General features: G+C 41.8%; 1 protein-coding gene across 13 annotated transcripts in view; it reads left to right on the top strand.

Moving 5' to 3' along the window:
* Nucleotides 1–575: 575 nt before the first annotated feature.
* The window catches only part of BTRC (beta-transducin repeat containing E3 ubiquitin protein ligase), a 130366-nt gene continuing 111440 nt past the window's right edge, over nt 576–19501 (top strand). For 3 of the 13 annotated variants that reach the window (XM_035133691.2, XM_035133695.2, XM_035133685.2), the window contains exon 1: nt 1848–5367. Coding sequence is in view for 7 of the 13 variants with exons in the window: in XM_035133689.2 (XP_034989580.1) it covers nt 978–1025 (48 nt within the window). In the remaining 6 variants the exon portion in view is untranslated. Of the gene's footprint in view, nt 1026–1847; nt 5368–19501 lie in introns of those variants that run through there. The other 10 variants (XM_060274691.1, XM_035133690.2, XM_035133687.2 and 7 more) reach the window with 8 other exon arrangements.

Here is a 19501-nt window from a genome sequence, read left to right as displayed (position 1 = left end):
CCCTTGGTGCTCACAAAGCCACAGATTCTCCCTTGGAAGAAAATGCAATTACTTTTTTCTCCCCTGTAAAATGTATACAGCTGAAGGGGGAAGTTGGAAGAGTGACATTCTTCTTCCCAGTTTCCAGGATTCTTTGGGGAACGCATGACTGTTAAAAGTGATATATGGTGCTTTAAGTGTATGGTGCCCCCCACCCCACGAATGCTGGACCCTCAGCAGCTGCCCAAAGGATCTGACCTCTGGCCCCAGCAGCCCTATCCCTTATTACGAAAGTATGATGCTATCAGTCAAAAATTATATTGCAGGGGTCAGGGGTGTGTGAACTAGATGACTCTTTGGGTTCCTTCCAACCGCACAATTCTTTGGTTCCTATTTCACATAAGATGCATACCTTGCTGCGATCTGGAAACCTACAAACTTCCACGCCTAAAATCACAGCAGTGTCTTAATAAGCAGCGACATCTTTTGCATATCGGGTTGCAAGCCTATGCTCTCCTTTCCCAGATTGAGAAGGAAGAAGGAAAAGCAACTGCGGCTCGTCCACCTGCAGCCCTTCGGAAACTACAGCTTCCATCAGCCCCTTCTCCCGCCAGCTGGGAGAGGCAGCCGTTCCTCCCTGCTCCCCCTTCCCCTTAACCCAGCTCAGCTCGGCCCACCCGAGCGCGCCGCCACTTCCCCCGTCTTCTCGCTGCCTTCGGAAGCAACAGCGCCGGGTGCGCCGTCTCCCTGTGCGCGGGGCTTATTGGGAATTGTAGTCCGCGATGTCCACTCGGGCACTTCTCGGGAGAACGGCCGGGGACTACATTTCCCACTTACCTGAGCCGGAGGAAAACGGAGGTTTCTCTCCTGACTCTGCGGTGGCTGCGGCCTTGCGTTGAGGGAGGGAGAAGGGAAGGGGTGGGGGGCGGCCAGGCCCCGGCTGAGGCCCGGAGCTGGCGGGGGAGCAGCAGCCACAGCAGAGGCGGATCGGGGGGGCTATGGACCCCGCCGAGGCGGTGGTGCAGGAGAAGGCCCTCAAGTTCATGGTGAGGAGGGAAAGAACGGGGAGAGGATGGCGGTGGGGGGATGCGGTGAGGCGGCGGGGAGTTGGCGGTGACTGTTGCTGGTTGCTGTGGTAGGAAGAGGAGGGGGATGGCGGGAGGGGGATGGCGGGCGGGGGGCAGGAATATTCGGAAAGGGAAGCTCTATGGCGAAAGGGAGAGCGGAGGCTGTGGTGTATATGGAACCCGCTGGCAACCCCAGAATATCTGCGAAATGGGTTTAGGTAACTGGGAGGACCAGGGAAGGCATACATTTTGAGAGCTGAGGATTCTGCGGGATGTATGGGGAGGAAAGGGGGGCAGGCGAGTCATACCTTTCCTTTTCGGGTTGGGTCTTTTTTTTTGAGCTTCTGTTATGTGGGGTTGATTTCGAAAGAGAGAGGATGCCTTTTAAAAAAAAACAACCCGAGGGATTTGGGTAACGGGGGGGCTTAAGAATGCGACTGAATTTTTGAGGGGAGAAAATATTGTGAGGCTTGGGGACACACTTAAGGAACGCTGAAGGGAAGGCCTGTATAGAGGGACTGATGGAAAAGATGGAGGGTCTAGGAAAAGCTGGACTAGATTGGGTTGTGTGTTTTTTTAAGGGATGGTGGTAGGTGGGCACCTAGGTGTTCTTAAAGGCCTGGAGTAGGCTTAGGGTTTTGGTTTCAAAGGCGGACTTTGCTAGCAAGGGTAGCTATGTTGGGTCACTTTTGAAGAATGCAGGTCTTCTCACAAAAGTATGCAGTAAGCTGAGACAAAATAAAAAAATTCCTTCCAGCAGCACCTTTGAGACCAACTAAGTTTGTCATAGGTATGAGCTTTAGTTGGTCTCTAAGGTGCTGCTGGAAGGAATTTTTTAATTTTGTTTCGACTACGTCAGACCAACACGGCTACCTACCTGTAACTAGTAAGCTGAGAGTTAGTGGGAAGGGTCCTGGAGAATTCAGTTTCCAAAGTGAATAATTACATGGAGGCTTCTGTTAGTAAATGCAAGGAGACCTAGTGAGTGCCAGAGGCTTTGAAACATTACATTGCAGTAAAGGTGGGACCTGTTTATGGGAGGGATTTCAAACTCTGTTTCCACTATACAGTTGAAAGGTGACCAAGCAATTACCCTTTTAGGCCTGGTAGGTTTATATTAAGATCAGGTGACTGCTTATTATTTTATAGTGGTTTACTCTTGTTAGATATACAAGGGAGTTTATGACTTCTATATAGAATAAGTGCACCATGGTGTCATCTGATAGCAAAGGCGGGAATGAAGGCTTGCTTTCCCCAGCTCTACAGGGGTCAGGGACCATCTATCCTTTCTAGAGACCATCTATCATTTTCAGCCTCTGAAGAGGAACAGCAGCACAAGGATTAGGAAAGAAACACAAAGTTATCAAACTAATACTTACCTAAACTAGAATTTTACCATATTGCCCAGATACTAGAGTTTGGAATGCAAAGTCAGGAAAGATTCCAGCTAAGCTGTTTTTAAACTTAAATGTGCAAGAGTATTGTCATAATGTACACAAAAAAGACGTGGGGCTGGTAGTCTAGCACACATAGTCATAGAACTGTCAAGTGGGAAGGGACCACATAGGTCACCTAGTCCAACTCCCTGCAATGCAGGATTCTTTAGACCCATAAGAATATTGTGTAAAAGCTTTGTGCTGCAAATGCCAACACATGCTGCTTCAGGCAGCTTTGAGCCATAAGAGACAAACCAAGGTGGTGGCTGACATCATCTTGTATGATGCATTTCACAAGGCTTTGTAGTGGTCTCACACATCTCTCCAAAGCAGAACCCCCAGATAGTAGAGAACTTCAGTTGAATGACTGCTTGGCTCCATGCAAGCAACACATGAAGTTCCATTTTTCATCGCACTTTAAGTAGGCAAGTTGAAGGCAAGGCATGGAATATTGGCTTTTTTCGTCCTAGATATGTCAGGAAACATTTTCCCCTCACATCCATTATTTTTGAAATTCTTTATTCCTCTTGGGGGGCAATGAAGTCAGCATATGATCAGAGGTACTCAGCCCTAGGGTCAATAATGTTTATTTACAAAAGATGGCATAGCTCATAAGTGCCTACTGAGTATTGCTTTTGCTGTGGGAAGGAGGGAGCTCCATGTGATCTGGCTTAGGGTGGTGTAAAATGTCTGGGAGGAACTGGATTGTTTTGGAAAGCAATACTTTCTGCAATTGGCAAAATTCTCCCAGTTCTTCAATTGTTCTAAAAGTAAAGCTTTAATTATTTGACAATAATTGATAGCCAGTGGCTAATCTATTTAATATTTATTCATTTACTAAAGAATATTATCTACAGCTACCATTTGGTACTTGACATAAGAAGCATTTGGTTGCTCACCATACATAATATCTTGATTCACAACATACTGTCATTGCAGTTTTGTGTCATCAACTGCTACACATGACTTGCTTTACCTCTGGAACAGTATTTATGTGATTGGATTTAGGGGACTATGATGTGGTTTCTTGTCATATGATTGCACTCTCGCTCTTTTTTTTTTAACATCTGCTTTCAATAATAATTAGAAAAAGTACTTCTTATTCAGCTGGCTGGAGAGCAGGCAACAAAGGGTTAACACCAACAGAAAGCAGGGGTAGCAAAACTGACTGCTCATCTGGAGGAGAGAACCTTCTCAGTTTCAGGTCTCTGGTTCTGCTTTTGAAAAGAGAGAAGGGTCTTTTTGCTATTCCCAAGTTATAACTGGGAGCACAGCCAATGCCTTTCCCCTCCCCTCAAAGCAGCAGTATTTCCCTTCTCTCCTTCACCCTAGTGCCCCTCCCAAATCACACAGAATAGGCTTCCCCTGCTGGATGTCTCTGAACACAAGAGGTAGTTTTTGGGGACCCAGATTCTTTCTATTCTTCATTTGCCTCTAGTTAATGGGAAAGAAATTCTCCAACAATTTTTCATTTGGTGGAACAACCAATCAGTGGCTATGGACATTGTGACTATCTCTGCCAATCACTTAGATTCTTCCAGTTCTGAGACCAGCTCCTCTTTTTGGCTCACATTCCTGTTCAAAATCCATGGGATGTGGAAGGAGCAGGTGCAGATGGTGACCTACTCATGAGCATTGCCACAAGTCAGTCCCCAATTGGGACCCCAAGTTGGTGTGATCTAGCTGGAACAGAGATGCTCCCATTGTTTCCCCTGGCCCTGTTAGACCCCAGTTCTAACATGTTGCCCCAGGGCATTCTCTCACAGTCTCTTAAGGCTCTAGGAACTGGTGTGTTTTGGGTTTCCTTTGGGTGGATGAATAATCCCCTTCCAGCTTTCCCTCTTACTCTAGACCTGATGATACCCTTCCTGTATGAGTCAGCTTCTTTTAAGAAAGAGGGTGGTGGATGAGTTACCCCTTTGCTCTCTACTTACTTGCCTGTTAAACAGAAGGGGGCCTTGAATTTCATTTGCGTTGGCCCATAAATTGGACATAGCCTTGACTGTATTTTTAGAACACTGAAATGGAGAACAGTCTTCAGATTCAGCTAGAAGAGAATAGCTGTAGTGAGGTGAGGAGTTATGCTTATTTCAACCTTAGTTTTACTTTCCTCTTAAGCAGGGTTCCCCAAACTAAGGCCCCCTGCAACTCCCACCGGCCACTGCCGCCACTCGCTCTCACTGGCGCGGCGCGACAGCCCACTTCCTGGTCGGAAAGGCGCCAGAAATAGCTTTTGCGCATGCACAAGCGCAAGCGTCATTTCCGGTGCACTTCCGGGCTGGAGGAGGTTAGTATTTAGTTAGGATTTCAAACTCTGTTTCCACTATACAGTTGAAAGGTGACCAAGCATTACCCTTTTAGGCCTGGTAGGTTTATATTAAGATCCAGTGACTATTATTTTATAGTGGTTTAATCTTGTCAGATATACAAGCGAGTTTATGACTTCTATATAGAATAAGTGCATCATGGTGTCATCTGAGAGCAAAGGCAGGAATGAAGGCTTTCTTTCCCCAGCTCTACAGGGGTCAGGGGGCCTTTCTAGAGACTATCTATTCCAGGCATCCCCAAACTGCGGCCCTCCAGATGTTTTGGCCTACTAGCTAACAGGACCAGTGGTCAGGGATGATGGGAATTGTAGCCCAAAACATCTGGAGGGCCGAAGTTTGGGGATGCCTGATCTATCCTTTTCAGTCTCTGAAGGGAACAGCAGCACAAGGATTAGGAAGGAAACACAAAGTTATCAAACTAATATTTATCTAAACTAGAATTTTACCATATTACCTAGATACTACAGTTTGGAATGCCAAGTCAGGAAAGATTCCAGCTAAGCTGTTTTTGAACTTAAATGTCCAAGAGTATTGTCATAGTGTACACAAAAAAGTGAGGTTAGTATTTATTCTATTATTATTATTATTATTATTATTATTATTATTATTATTATTATTATTTCTGACCCGGAAGTGGGCGGGAAATCATGTATGGGCGCGCGCTCTGGCCCACCGCTCAATTGGCGCAGCGGGCACTGGCCTGAAGCCGGATAAGTTTAGGGACCCCTGCTCTTAAGCATAGCTGACTATGCTGAAGAGTAATAACACCCATTCAAGCAAGTGCTTAATACCAACTTCATTGGCACGCTGTAGGTTACCACTGAGCCTAGGGCTTGCTGATCAGAAGGTCGGCGGTTCGAATCCCTGTGATGGGGTGAGCTCCCATTGCTTGGTCCCAGCTCCTGCCAACCTTGCAGTTCAAAAGCACGTCAAAGTGCAAGTAGATAAATAGGAACCGCTACAGCGGGAAGGTAAACAGCGTTTCTGTGTGCTGCTCTGGTTTGCCAGAAGCGGCTTTGTCATGCTGGCCACATGACCTGGAAGCTATACGCCGGCTCCCTCGGCCAATAATGCGAGATGAGCGCGCAACCCCAGAGTCGGTCACGACTGGACCTAATGGTCAGGGGTCCCTTTACCTTTACCTTAGTAATAAAAAATGTATCCTAACCTCCTCAAGTGGGTTTATTGTTTTTGTTTGTTACTATGTTATATATTTTTGTGTTTTTATATTGTAAACCGACCTGTGATCCTTGAACGAAGAACAGTATAAATAGCATTTAGTAAATTAAAAATTTAAGAAATAATAAATAACATTTGCAGTGACTGGCCATGTTTGCTAAAGCATGGATATTATAGATTAATGACTTCTGTAATGCAGAAATCTGCATTCAGCATCATCATAGAATTTGATTAACCCAGCATTTATTTAATTATGTAGTGAAGCTTTGGTGACACTTGAGTAGAATTTTATTTATTTATATTTATTTCAAAGCATTTCTAAACCACTTGATATTTAAAAACCTCTTAAGCAGCATACAAGATTGCAACATAAAAACAAGAAAACTGTGTCATAAAAATGGAGATGCAGACATAAATAGTATTATAAAAACAGGTAAAATAGAATTTCATTAATAACATGGTATTATTTTATGAGCCAGGGAAAGCTTGGGCAAAAGTTATGCTGCCTTTCAAAAGGTAGTAAACATTATTTATTCATTTACCGTGTTTCTCATATTATAAGACATGTCTTATATTTATTTTTCCTCAAAAAAACACACTATGGCTTATTTTCAAGGGATGTCTTATTTTTTTCCTCCTCCTCCTGCCGCGGCCGGCATTGCTGCTGCTCCTATCACTATGTCTTATTTTCAGGGTATGGCTTATATTCCTTGAATGCTTAAAAATCCTGCTATGGCTTATTTTATGGGGATGCCTTAAAATATGAGAAACAGGGTATTATATATGATTCTGCTCCAGTAAGGAGCACATAAAGTGACTTAAAGGCAAAATAAAATTTGATACAATGATCCCCTAATTTGAAGGAGTAGGAAGGTATATGTGGTAGAACGTGTTCTTAGGAGTGTTAGACAATCAAAGATATGCACTGGCCTGACAGATTTAAAAAACCACAATGTTTTGCATGTTTACTAAGAAGTAAGTCTTACTGTGATTAGCAGGGCTTATTTCCAGGTATGTCTGTAAAGGATTGGAGTTTAAAGTAATAATCAGCACTGGAGGCAGCTGCAGGTGAACTAAAATTGCTGTTAAATGCTTATTTTGGTCCTTACTCCATTGAGAGGCAAGCCATAGAATTCTGCATTGATTGAAGATTCTAGGTGTTTTTTAAAGGCAGTTTCATGCAAAGTATGTTTGCATAATCCTGTTGGGAAATACCAATATGTTAATAATAGCTACAAGATGAGTTCAAGAGTCCTTTGCCAGCCAAAGTGAACAAAGGCAGTTCCTAGCCACTGCTGCCTTTTGAGAATCCAGACACAACAGTGAAGGGTCCCAGAACTCCCTCAATTCAGAGGTCTGCAAACCATAATACTGTAATGTAAGAAGTGTTCTGCCAGATCATACTGAAGACCTGTTTATCCAGCGTGCCGTTTCCTACTGTGGCCAACAGATTCTTTTGGAAAACTCTGACACGGAACACAAGGACCATAGCATTCTCTCCTGCTGTTGTCCCCTAGCAATTGCTATTTGGAGGCATGCTACCTCTGATCTTGCAAGTACAGTAGTATGCACTTATGGTCACTGATAGCCTTATCCTTTATGAAGTTGTCTATAATAAGTGTGTGGAACCTCTGGCCCTTCTGATGATATTGGGCTACAACAGTATCTTCCCTTCCCTTTCACCATCCATGCTGTGGCTAATGGCTAATGGGAATTGTAGACTGACAACAGTAGGAGGGCCACTGGTTTTCCCTTTCCTCATCTATAAGATCAGCACCCTTTTGTCTTGTAGTGATTCACCTCCAGTTTCTTTCTCCCTCCACCAGTCCGTGACTGACTAGATCTGTAGTCCAACAACATCTGGAGGCCATGAATTCCCATCAGCTGCAGCTAGCATAGCCAAAGGCCAAGGATGATGGGAATTGTAGTTTAACAGCATCTGGAGGACACCACATTATAGCTACCCTGATCTAGATGTTGGTTTGAGGAATCACTCAAAATTGAGTTGAATTGTATATTTTTATTGTAAGCCACTTTGAGACCTATTTGGTGAAATGTTTATATGTATGTGTGTGTGTGTGTGTGTGTGTGTATATATATATATATAGTGTGTGTGTGTGTGTGTGTGTGTGTGTGTGTGTGTGTGTGTATAGTTAACACAATGGGTGTATTAACTGGCTGTGCTAATTTTTAGATTGCATAATAGATAAGATTTATACTTTTGCTTCAGATTACTGGACTTTATGAAGCATTGGAAGTATTTTGCACATTGAATAGGAAAGGGATAATAGATGCCATAGGCCACTGGTCCCAAACTTCCCAGTTGTATTGGTTTCTCCTTAGGAGATTCTGTCCCATAGGAGAGAGAACAAAAGTTCTCTGATAAGGTCTGAATGTCTAATAATTGTAACTTTGCTCCCTTGCATTCTGTGTGTAGCTTTGGGAGCACTGTCTTCTGCAAAATGTGTTAGAACCTTCTGAAAACATCATAGCCACAAATCTGTTGTTGTAATGGTAAAATTAACTTCACCCTTTGGTAAATTTGTTTTTTGTTTTTTACTTCAACAAATTTGTCTTTTAGATTCTGCCGCTGAGTAGTTGAAATTATGCTACAGGACTAGTCTTTAGCTTTTTCAGACCAGGGACCCATGTTTAACCCAAGCAGAGATTTGGGCCCTATTTCTTAATTGTTCATGTTATATATCTGCATGGTGGTAGTGCTCCACTTTTGATTAGACTACAGCCCAGTAGTGGGTCCTGACCCACTATTTGAAGACCAGTGCACCACAGGAAATACCGATAATCAAGGGCATTAATAGTCTGAAATCATTCCAATGCACACTATGAAATTACTAAAACTAGCTGGAAACTGGAAAAAAGAGTACATATTTACTCTCTGAGGATGTAGTGTTGATGCTCAATATTATGCAGAATAAACATTTTGGGTTGGTAAGAAAAGTCAATCATAGTTTCCATTCCTATACTGCATAGTCTTGCAGCATCCTGAGTCCACTTTTTTAATATAGACAATTTCTACCCTGCTTTTTGATTGAATGATCCTCAAGGCGGCTTGCAATAGATTGTAATAATACCCACACAAGCTACGTTGCTCCCCAAACAACCACAAGAAAGCTCTCTCTTGCAGTTTCCTGGTCATCAGAACTCTCTTCCTCTCTCCAGACCAGGGGTTCCCAACAAAATTTTCTCGAGGACCCCTCATCGAGCCGCTATTGTGACAAGGACCCCCATTAATTCCTAATCCTAAAATTAAAAAGTGAGAGCCAAATTAAGAGTTTTTATATTTTATATTTATACGTTTTTTACAGTTCTTCCTCTTCATCTGTAGGCCTTTGTCGTTTTAACAAACCACTTTTTAACCAACGATCCATTTTTAACTACACGAACTGTAGCTTCCGCGAAAAACAACGCTTTGTTTACAAACACTACTGTTTTGCAAAGAGGCAGCGTGCACCAGGGAGGAGGGAGGGGAATGGAGAAGACAGTGTACCTGCGCAGTAGCGCACAAATGAAGCCGACACACGCAAAGCATCTTGGGGAGGTGAGCGTTAGTAGAATGCGCACACTGCCTCTTTGCAAAACAGTAGTGTTTGTAAAGCGCCACCTAACGGCATACAGCAGAACTACTGCCTCTATCTAATTCTAGTTTTGCGCTAGACTCTGCTCATGCAGGAAGCGGCCAAAACAAAAAATCTGTTATCATACGAAATATATTTAATTTTTTTTTCCTAGTAGCATCTTGCGGACCCCTCTGGCATAGCTCGCGGACCCCTGGGGGTCCCCGGACCCCCTGTTGGGAACCACTGCTCCAGACTAACCACAAGCTGCATTCAAAGTTTATAGCTCATGGTTAATCTGAGAGAGCTAAATCATGAGCCCAGGTTTGGATGACACACTAAGCCAAACAATGGTGCAGCAGCCTAAAATGACTGGTGAGGAGAAAAATGGCTTTGAGCTTCTTTCTGAGGGCTTGTGTGGTCACACTAAGCCATGGTTTGGGTTAGCATGACATGTGAACCAAGCCAGACTGATGCTTCTTTCAGGGGAAACTGAATAAGGGAGAATAAGTGTTATGTGAGTACCAGTTGCCTAAAGCTTTGCTAGATTTTCACATCTCCAAACAATGGATGCTTATCAATATAGAAAAGCCGCCACCGCCAAAATGTGGGCTGTAAACCAAGTCTGTGGCTTGGATGGTGAATACTACTGTTATATTGGAATCAAATGTTCTGTTTGAAGTCTTTAATTTAGGAAATCCACAAAACCCAAGATGATTCTTTAAATTAGTTTTGGATTATGTTGCAACCATTTGCAAGTATACAATGGATGAGTTTAATAAGCAATGTATGTATTTGACTAAACTACTAAAATTGCAGATACAGTCCTTAAAAACACAATAGAATAGCCTTGGCTGGGACTTTGATTAAATATCATCTAAACTACACTACATATGCCTGCATCAAAAAGAAGGGTCCCCCCCCCCCAAAGTAGCTTCAAATGGTTCTGTTAAATGTAGGAATGTTCTGATGATTATCTTTTTAATTAAAATGAGAAATCTTTGTTTAAAGTGGCATTCTTTTTTTTACGGCCTCTTACAGTCTCTGTAACAATCATTTCTTAAGTCTGAACGTTTTTAATTCCAGGAATCCATTTATATAAAACTATGTTTAGACTTAATTAAAGAACAATTTCTTACAAAGCTTGTAAATAGCCAGGAAAAAGGGGGACAGAGAATAAAACTGACATTCACACTTAACAAACTGATTCTTACAAGGTATGTAATATGCTATAAAAACACAATAAAGCCCCTTTTATAAGAGTTCATATTTTCTGATCCTTGTTTTCAAAGGTATTTAAGAAAGATATCAAGGTTCTGTGAAGCAACATCTGTTTTCATGAATGGTCTAGCAACCACTTCAGCTTAATCTAATTACCAGTGCATGGAGTTAAACCTTATTATTATAGAGTTCTAATTAAATACCTTTGCAAGTCATTTCTAACCCCTTTTTTCCTTGTGTTACTTTTAATTTGGCATTTTTGAATATTCAGCATTTTTGCCAAAAGAGTTATGCTGTGGGTAATGAATGAGAAGACATTAACTCTGTGCCATCCCTTCATTCCTCACCCAAAGCACTTAAATCTTATAGGGTATCATTCTAAAAAAAAAACCCCAACTCTTCAGGAACTTAGATTTCAGGAGATTTAAATCCTGGTGATCTAAACCAGGCTTCCTCAACCTTGGCCCTCCAGATGTTTTGAAACTACAGTTCCCAGCATCCCTGACCACTGGTCCTGCTAGCTAGGGATCATGCGAGTTGTAGGCTGAAAACATCTGGAGGGCTGAGGTTGAGGAAGCCTGATCTAAACAGAGTTTAGCTAGAATATTTTATTTTCATAATTTTTAAATTTTCTCTTTTCTTTACCAGCTCATAGACAGTATCTTTATAGCCACTGTTGCAGAGTATCCCCCCCCCCCCATGTAGAAGACATGGAGTCTCCTTTCAGGGACTCAGCTAGTGCAAATTATGAAATGTGCCATGTTCTTTTGCTCCCACTTTCTTCAAAACAGAGAGCTTTCTCACTGCATCGCTGAAAATACTGGCACTGCAGCTTGAGTTGATGACCTGATCTTTAGTAAGTCAGCTTGATAGACTGACATGGTGGTCCTATAGACTTGTGTATTTGTGTGTGTGCAGAGATTAGCATTTAAAAATGTAACTTGCACTTGTGTGATGGAAGTGAGGTAAGTCTATCCTGTTGTGCTGCCTGTCAGTTACTACAGGGTATTGGATGGGTAGGACTACACCAGTGTAGCTGGTTCTGTTACGGATTTTACAGTAGCATGCAAGCTGTCTTCAGGCCTTCCCAGTTCTGATGCCTCTCAGCCCTTTTCCATGCTCAGTAATGGCTTTGTGCTCTGCCACTAAACCACACCTGACAGCGGTGCCTGTTTACAACAATTAGGTTGATCCACACTGTTGGCTTGATGTCTTGAGTCAGCTCATAGTGTAGGCACTGCTTCATAAAGAGGTGTGGGGCCTGATTCCACCTGCTTGTTTGCTCATGCAGCAACAGAAAGGATTGGGTCATAAATAACTCTTAGAACTTGAGCCAGCCTTGTAAATAAGGCCACCAAAATGACTAGTCTGCAAAAAAAAATTTGCTAGCCTGTTTTGTAGTCATGAGAAGGACTGGTGGATGGAACACTCCATCTCTCCTCTGCCATCCCCACTTGTATGTAAAATACTGGCTAGCAAAAAGTGTTGCATGCTGGGCATGAAGGAGAAGGTTTTCTCTCCTCACACCCAGCATAGAAATGCAGGGACTGTCAGATGAACACATGTTCTGCTTGTTCTCCCTCTGGCAGCTTTCAGCCTACTTATCTGCATGTAATTCCTTGTCATCCATGGTGACCAGGCGAGTGGTTAAATACAAGGCTGGCTTAAGCTATACAAAATGTCTGAGTTGAGCAAATGGGTTCCCTTGGTAGTCATAACACTTTGCTGTGAGCCAAAATAGATTCGTCTCTCTGTAGACAACATCTGGCTTGCCTCTTATGTGCTTTTTCATTTTTAAAAAACCATATTTTGAGGAATATTATTTTACATTCTCAGAGCAAGGAAGTCTTTTTTACTTTGTTGTTTTACTTCTAATGGGAATTCTAGATTTGTTTTTAAATTTGTTATTCACCCCAAGCTTTTGGGAAAGAGTGGGCTGTAAATATAAATTTTAACAGTTGGGTTTGAATAAATATCACACTCTATCACTACATGTTTTGCAAATATCTAATGAGCATATGCTACTCTGTATTCAATAACTGAACATTTGTTCTTTTGAAAGGCAACGTTAATCGTCACCTCAATCCATATCCCTGTATTTCTTTCAAAGGAGGGAGCTGTTTAGCACGTGTGCAAGGACCAGCTCTCTTTATTGCAGTGGAAGGGAAATTCTCTGGGGTCAAGGAACTTCACACATGATGAATCAGTGTTCCTTTCAAGAGATGTGCACATTGTACCGATGGATACCATTGTGTGTTAGCCTTTTTGGAAAAAAGAGAGAAAGAGAAATAAATATATTGTGAATTTGGTACATAAATGAATGATTTGAGTCCTCATGATGTGACTCTATTCTTTAATTGCTTTAGGGGTGCGCAAATGGACTCAATTCTTTAGTTGCTTTAGGGGGGCAATGCAAGGAGAGTGCAGGGTTCAAGTTAACAGCATTTTGTTTTAGCTTTTTGCTTTGTTTGCTTCATTAAATATATGCAATTAGTAAAAGCAAATGGTAAATTTGCTAACGCATCATTGAAGTATTTAGCTTCATGGACTTAGAAAAGTGGAATTTGGTGCTCCATGCCCTCTCTCCTAGCATATCTACTGTAGGCACTGGGAAGAATAGGTTGACCTTAATATTTGCTTTCCACTAAATCGCCGCCTTGCAGCAGTTATTTTCTACTGAATAAAAAGTTTAATTTCACGCCCTGATTAGTGCTAGTATATGCAGGTGGATATTTATTTTAAGTGGCTAAACTGGTCTTCCAGGGCAAATTGCTCACCAACCAGCAGCGTTATAATTCCTCATGAGTAGTTAGTGCTAAATTATAGTTCTTGTTAGTGGAGTAAATCAAAACAATACTAGCTGCTAAGTTTTTGACTAGATAGGAGTTATGGGAAGATAGAGATGAAAAAGACAGTGCAAGATTCAGATGTAACCACGGTTTAGCACTATGATGAACGAGCCTAACTGCCTCCGGGATCACACATTCTCCTGCTCCCCTTTCATCTTCATACATGTCCAAGAGGAGGAGTTCAGAAGCTTTTGCTTCAGTTTCTAGTTTACTGTATTTGCTGTTTTGTCTGGACTGGGAACTGTGGTCATCATCACCACAGTTTTGAAACAGCTTGTTTTGAAACAGCTGTTGTTGTTGTTTAGTCGTTTAGTTGTGTCCGACTCTTCGTGACCCCATGGACCATAGCATGCCAGGCCCTCCTGTCTTGCACTGCCTCCCGCAGTTTGGTCAAACTCATGTTCGTAGCTTCGAGAACACTGTCCAACCATCTCGTCCTCTGTCGTCATCTTCTCCTAGTGCCCCCAATCTTTCCCAACATCAGGGTCTTTTCCAGGGAGTCTTCTCTCCTCATGAGGTGGCCAAAGTATTGGAGCCTCAGCTTCACGATCTGTCCTTCCAGGGAGCACTCAGGGCTGATTTCCTTAAGAATGGATAGGTTTGATCTTCTTGCAGTCCATGGGACTCTCAAGAGTCTCCTCCAGCACCATAATTCAAAAGCATCAATTCTTCGGCGATCAGCCTTCTTTATGGTCCAGCTCTCACTTCCATACATCACGGCTGGGAAAACCATAGCTTTAACTATACGGACCTTTGTAGGCAAGGTGATGTCTCTGCTTTTTAAGATGCTGTCTAGGTTTGTCATTGCTTTTCTCCTGAGAAGCAGGCGTCTTTTAATTTCGTGACTGCTGTCACCATCTGCAGTGATCAAGGAGCCCAAGAAAGTAAAATCTCTCACTGCCTCCATTTCTTCCCCTTCTATTTGCCAGGAGGTGATGGGACCAGTGGCCATGATCTTGGGTTTTTTTTATGTTGAGCTTCAGACCATATTTTGCGCTCTCCTCTTTCACCCTCATTAAAAGGTTCTTTAATTCCTCCTCACTTTCTGCCATCAAGGTTGTGTCATCTGCATATCTGAGGTTGTTGATATTTCTTCCGGCAATCTTTATTCCGGCTTGGGATTCATCTAGTCCAGCCTTTCACATGATGAATTCTGCATATAAGTTAAATAAGCAGGGAGACAATATACAACCTTGTTGTACTCCTTTCCCAATTTTGAACCAATCAGTTGTTCCATATCCAGTTCTAACTGTAGCTTCTTGTCCCACATAGATATTTCTCAGGAGACAGAAGAGGTGATCAGGCACTCCCATTTCTTTAAGAACTGAAGCAGCTGTAGTTAATATTAAATCATGATTCCCAGTTTGGATGAAATGGGAAGCCATGGTTAACTAAAAGCAAAAGCCTCTTTGCATCAAGCTTTCATTGAAGGCAACTCATTCAAATATATTTTTTGCTGTGAATGTTTCTGAACATTTCAAGTTTTGATAAAGCAAGGAAGAATTGTGGTGCAGTGGTAAAAGGTCCTAGGTTCAATTGTCAGCATTTCCAGATAGGGCTAGGGGAGATTTCTGTCTGAAACTCTGGAGAGCTGCTGCCAGTCAGTGTAGACAATACTGAGTTAGATGGACTAATGGTCTGACTTGATGTAAGCTTAAAGGAATGTAGGCACTGAACCTGCTTTGTAGACAGAGAAAATGAGGTATTGATAAGTGCCAATATTTCCACAGATGCATCTGGTAAATTGGTAGTGGGAGCATTATTGTGTTTGCTTTTCTAACATTCTTCTGTTCCTTTAACTATGTTTTGGTTAATTTTACAATTGGCTACCCACCTGTTATAGCACATTTTATCATTAAACAAAATTAATTTTAAAAATGGTCTGGAGCTGTCTGCTTTTAATAGGATCTGAGTTTCTTTAGTCCTATAATCTGCCTCATGAGGCTTGTCTGTCTTCTAGGAAGTGCAGCATTGCATCATTAAAATATCACCCCCTGCTGAGAGAAACATCAGTCCTATTCACTAAATGGAAATGCTGAAGCAGTGACAAGTGTTTCTAAAAACTGTATTAAAAATTCATTTATTCTTAGCTAAGCATTTAGCTAAGAATAAATGAATTTTACCAAATAGGGGATTGTAATAAATTACAGGGTTCTTGTTGTTAACAAAATGCATCTGTCCAAAGGACTACATAAAAATAATAAATATTCTGCCATCCCAGCAGTAGTTCTGTGGTGCCAAAAGGGAGCTGCAGTTTTGATTTCTATTGTTTCAGAATTGAGTGGCTTGAAGCATAGAGGCTGCGTAGGAATATGCTTATGCCCTCACAGAATTATGTGATCAAACTCACATTGCCATGCTAACTTGGCATTGTTCACCTAAAGCAAGACGTTTACCATAATCTGTAGCCTCCTGACTCTCATCTGAAGGAATAACACTGGAGGGTTAGTGCCAGCCACAGTTTTGTTTGTGTGTGTATGTCTCATGCTAGTTTTGGCCCATAATTTTCCCAGCTGGCTTTATTTATCCTTTTTTACAAGATTGGAGAGGCAGATATTTAAGAACCTTTCTTGCACAGAAAGCCCTCTTCTTGCTTGCTACTTAATTAGCACTTGTTTATGACACAGCCTCTGATTTGATTTTTAAAACAAATTGCACAGTAAAGAAGCTGATATTTAAACTGTATGGTAACCATGGCTCCAGCTGTGATTCAAATATTGTAAGCCTTCAGGGGTTGTATTAGGCTTAGAAAATAGAAACTGAGGTCTGTAATTTAATGGCTGTCTTTTAAAGGCTGCTTTTTTATATTTATTTTTTAGGGGGGAAACAAATGCATTCCATAGAATTTAAAATATTGACTCATTCTGAGAAAACAGCCTTTTCAGACCTCACTAGAGACTGCTAGATCCATTAAGTTAAAAATGGAAGAAGGGGTAAAGGAAGGTAATAAAACAAAAAGTCAGTTAAAGATTGCAGGGAAAAGATGGCCAGTTTGAAATCAGAACAAGCTAATGACTTTAGTACATCGTGGGAGGGAGACCGTTGAGAAGGCAGCCCTAGAAGTAAGCTACATATTAAATACAATGTTTGGGTTGCAGCAGCACATTACAGACTTGGAATTTGGCAGGTGTTAGGCTGGGTAATACACTGCCTGATGGGGTGGGGAGGGTTCCCATGGGATTATGCTTGTAAAACTTGTATAGAAAGGTTGCATATTGTAGCAAATTCCATAACTGTGAACTGTATGAAGAAGTACTTCCACGCATGCAGCGGGATTTCTCCTTCCTCCTGCAGCCCCCCATATGCTCCCGAAAGCTGCTCCAGAGGGGATCTTAACCCTCCATAACAGATTTTGAGGGTTTGCTGAGGGTGGAGAAGGTGAAATTGTGAGAATGTAAGTCTGCACCAGTCACATATGGACAGCATCAGACACAATATTGATGCTTTTTAAAACTGTTTAGCTTCATTACAGTGGTACCTCGGGTTAAGTACTTAATTGGTTCCGGGGTGCCATTCGCACCCCCAAAAGTACTTAATCCGAGCGGCGATAGTGCGCGAAGCGCCAATAGAGCGCTTCTGCGCATGTGTGAACAGTGCAGATTGCTTCTTACTTAAACAAAGTACTCAAACTGAAGCGTACTTTACCCGAGGTATGATTGTAGTTGACTCTTGGTTCTGCTATTATGAGAGATGCCTATCCACTTTACCCACCGTGCATAATTTTATATACCTCCTTCATGCATTTTTTTAAAAAAGAGCTCCAAATATCATAACTTTCCTTCACAAGGGAGTTGCTCTGGCCCCTGGATATTTTAGGCTGCCCTTTTAAAACCTCTTTTCCAGGTCTGCAACATCCTTTTTGATGTGTGGTGACCAGAACTATACACACTGTGTTACAGTGTTCCAAATGTGGTTGCACCATAGATTGGTATAACAGCATTTTATTGTTGGCCATTTCATTTTCAGTCCCTTTTCTAATGATCCCTAACACGGAATGCACCTTTTTTTTCCCACAGCTGCTACACACTGGGTCGACATGTTCATCAAGTTATCTGCTAAGTCCCGACACTCTCTTTCCTGGTCCATTGCTGCCAGTTCAGACCACATGAGTGCATTTGTTTATTTAGAAGTTTTTCTAAACAGCATAATATTTTCAAAACCTCTTAAGTGATGTATACTATGTGCATATCATACAAAAACAATAGCCATTAAACCAAAAACACAAACTTGCATACATAAATCTCATGGGTCAGGGAAAGCCTGAGCAAAAAGATGTGTGAAGCAACTGAGGTTGCTGCTTCACGTATGGTAGAGGGAAGGGCAACCCACAGAACAGGGGCAGCAGCAGAAAATGCCCATATTTTGCTCACCACCCTTTGATATTCTGGTATCTAGGAGGATACCTTAGCCAACAAGAGCAACAAAGGTAAACTTCCTCAGTCCCTCTCAGAAAGAAGATCATCCATTTGAGCGACCACGGCCGATTCTGTCCCAAGTGCATATGTGAAGTTAGGGTTTTTTTGTCCCATTGTACATCATTTTACACTTGCTTACACTGAACTGTGTTCGCCGTTTTAATGCCCGCTCATTCTCTGTATGTTGTTGAGCATCTGGAATATATTTTAGAATTTACAATCAATACCTGTGGAGTGCTGGATAAACCTGCTAAGCCTTATTATTGCCCTGCCTGAACTTACAGTGCACCCTGGATGCATATAACTATTGGCTGTGCATTTTAGGGGAAGGTGCTGCCCTGGACTCCTTCAGAAGGAAGGGTAGGATATAAATTTAATAAATAATAATAGTAATAATTAATAATAGGTGGGGGAAACTGTTAAGGAAGCTTGCCTGTCTTTTCTGGTCTTCTCATTGAGAATTCACCCACAAGCTTCCAAGGAACCCTCAGAGTTCTTCAGAACATCTTTGGAAAAATCACTGTTCTAAACTGATGCTCTGTGAGTACCGTGTTTCTCCGAAAATAAGCCATACCCCGAAAATAAGCCATAGTGATAGGCAGTTTAACCTTGTACTTAATAAAAAAAAAAAGACACCCCCTGAAAATAAGCCACCGTGTTTTGTTTTTTTTTGAGGAAAAATAAATATAAGACTGTGCCTTATTTTTGGAGAAACACGGCAGTTGTGCTCTTCAAGTAGAATTCCCACATCAAAAAGTGGCTCTAATTGTGCTTATCCTGTTTGCATAGAGTTTTAGATCAGGCATGTTAGAAGAAAATGAAGGGGTTTGGTGCTGTATAGGCTCATATATGCATCCTTTAACAAAAAAGGCTGTAAGGAACAAGCACTTAGCTGCTTGAACCCCTTACCCTTTCCAGCAGTAGGCTGGGAAGAGGTCAGATTTTCTCAAGATGAACTTGAAGACGAAGTTGTACGTGTATAAAGTAGATTGGGGGGATATGGCCATCACCTAAGAAATTCTCCTTAAGTAGCGTGCATACAATGATCCCCACCCATGGTATGTGAATTACTGTATTTTTCCATGCACAAGCCAATTTTTTTGTTGCTTATTTTTGCTTTAATAATTTGCTTTAAAATTTTAGTCAAAAATTGGGGGTCGTCTTATACACGGATGGTGAATGCACAGGATTTTTTATTATTAAAAAAACAACACACTACCTATCCTCCCATGGCTGCTATAAAGAATCTCCTCATAAAAGCTTAATGGACGATCTCGGGTGTTGGTGGGCCATGCTATAGCTCTATTACATTGGTTAATTGTTCTAGAGATGTTTACCTGTGCAAAATCCTGTGTGACTTGGGGGCATTCTTTATAATCTTTCTTTTCCTAAGTTTCTACTATTTATGCTATATAGAGTAGCAGCCTCCCTGCAATTCCCCTGAAGAATGCAT

Source organism: Zootoca vivipara, chromosome 5, assembly GCF_963506605.1.
Source record: "Zootoca vivipara chromosome 5, rZooViv1.1, whole genome shotgun sequence".
NCBI lineage: Eukaryota > Metazoa > Chordata > Lepidosauria > Squamata > Lacertidae > Zootoca > Zootoca vivipara.
This window is presented reverse-complemented; position numbering and strand designations above follow the sequence as displayed.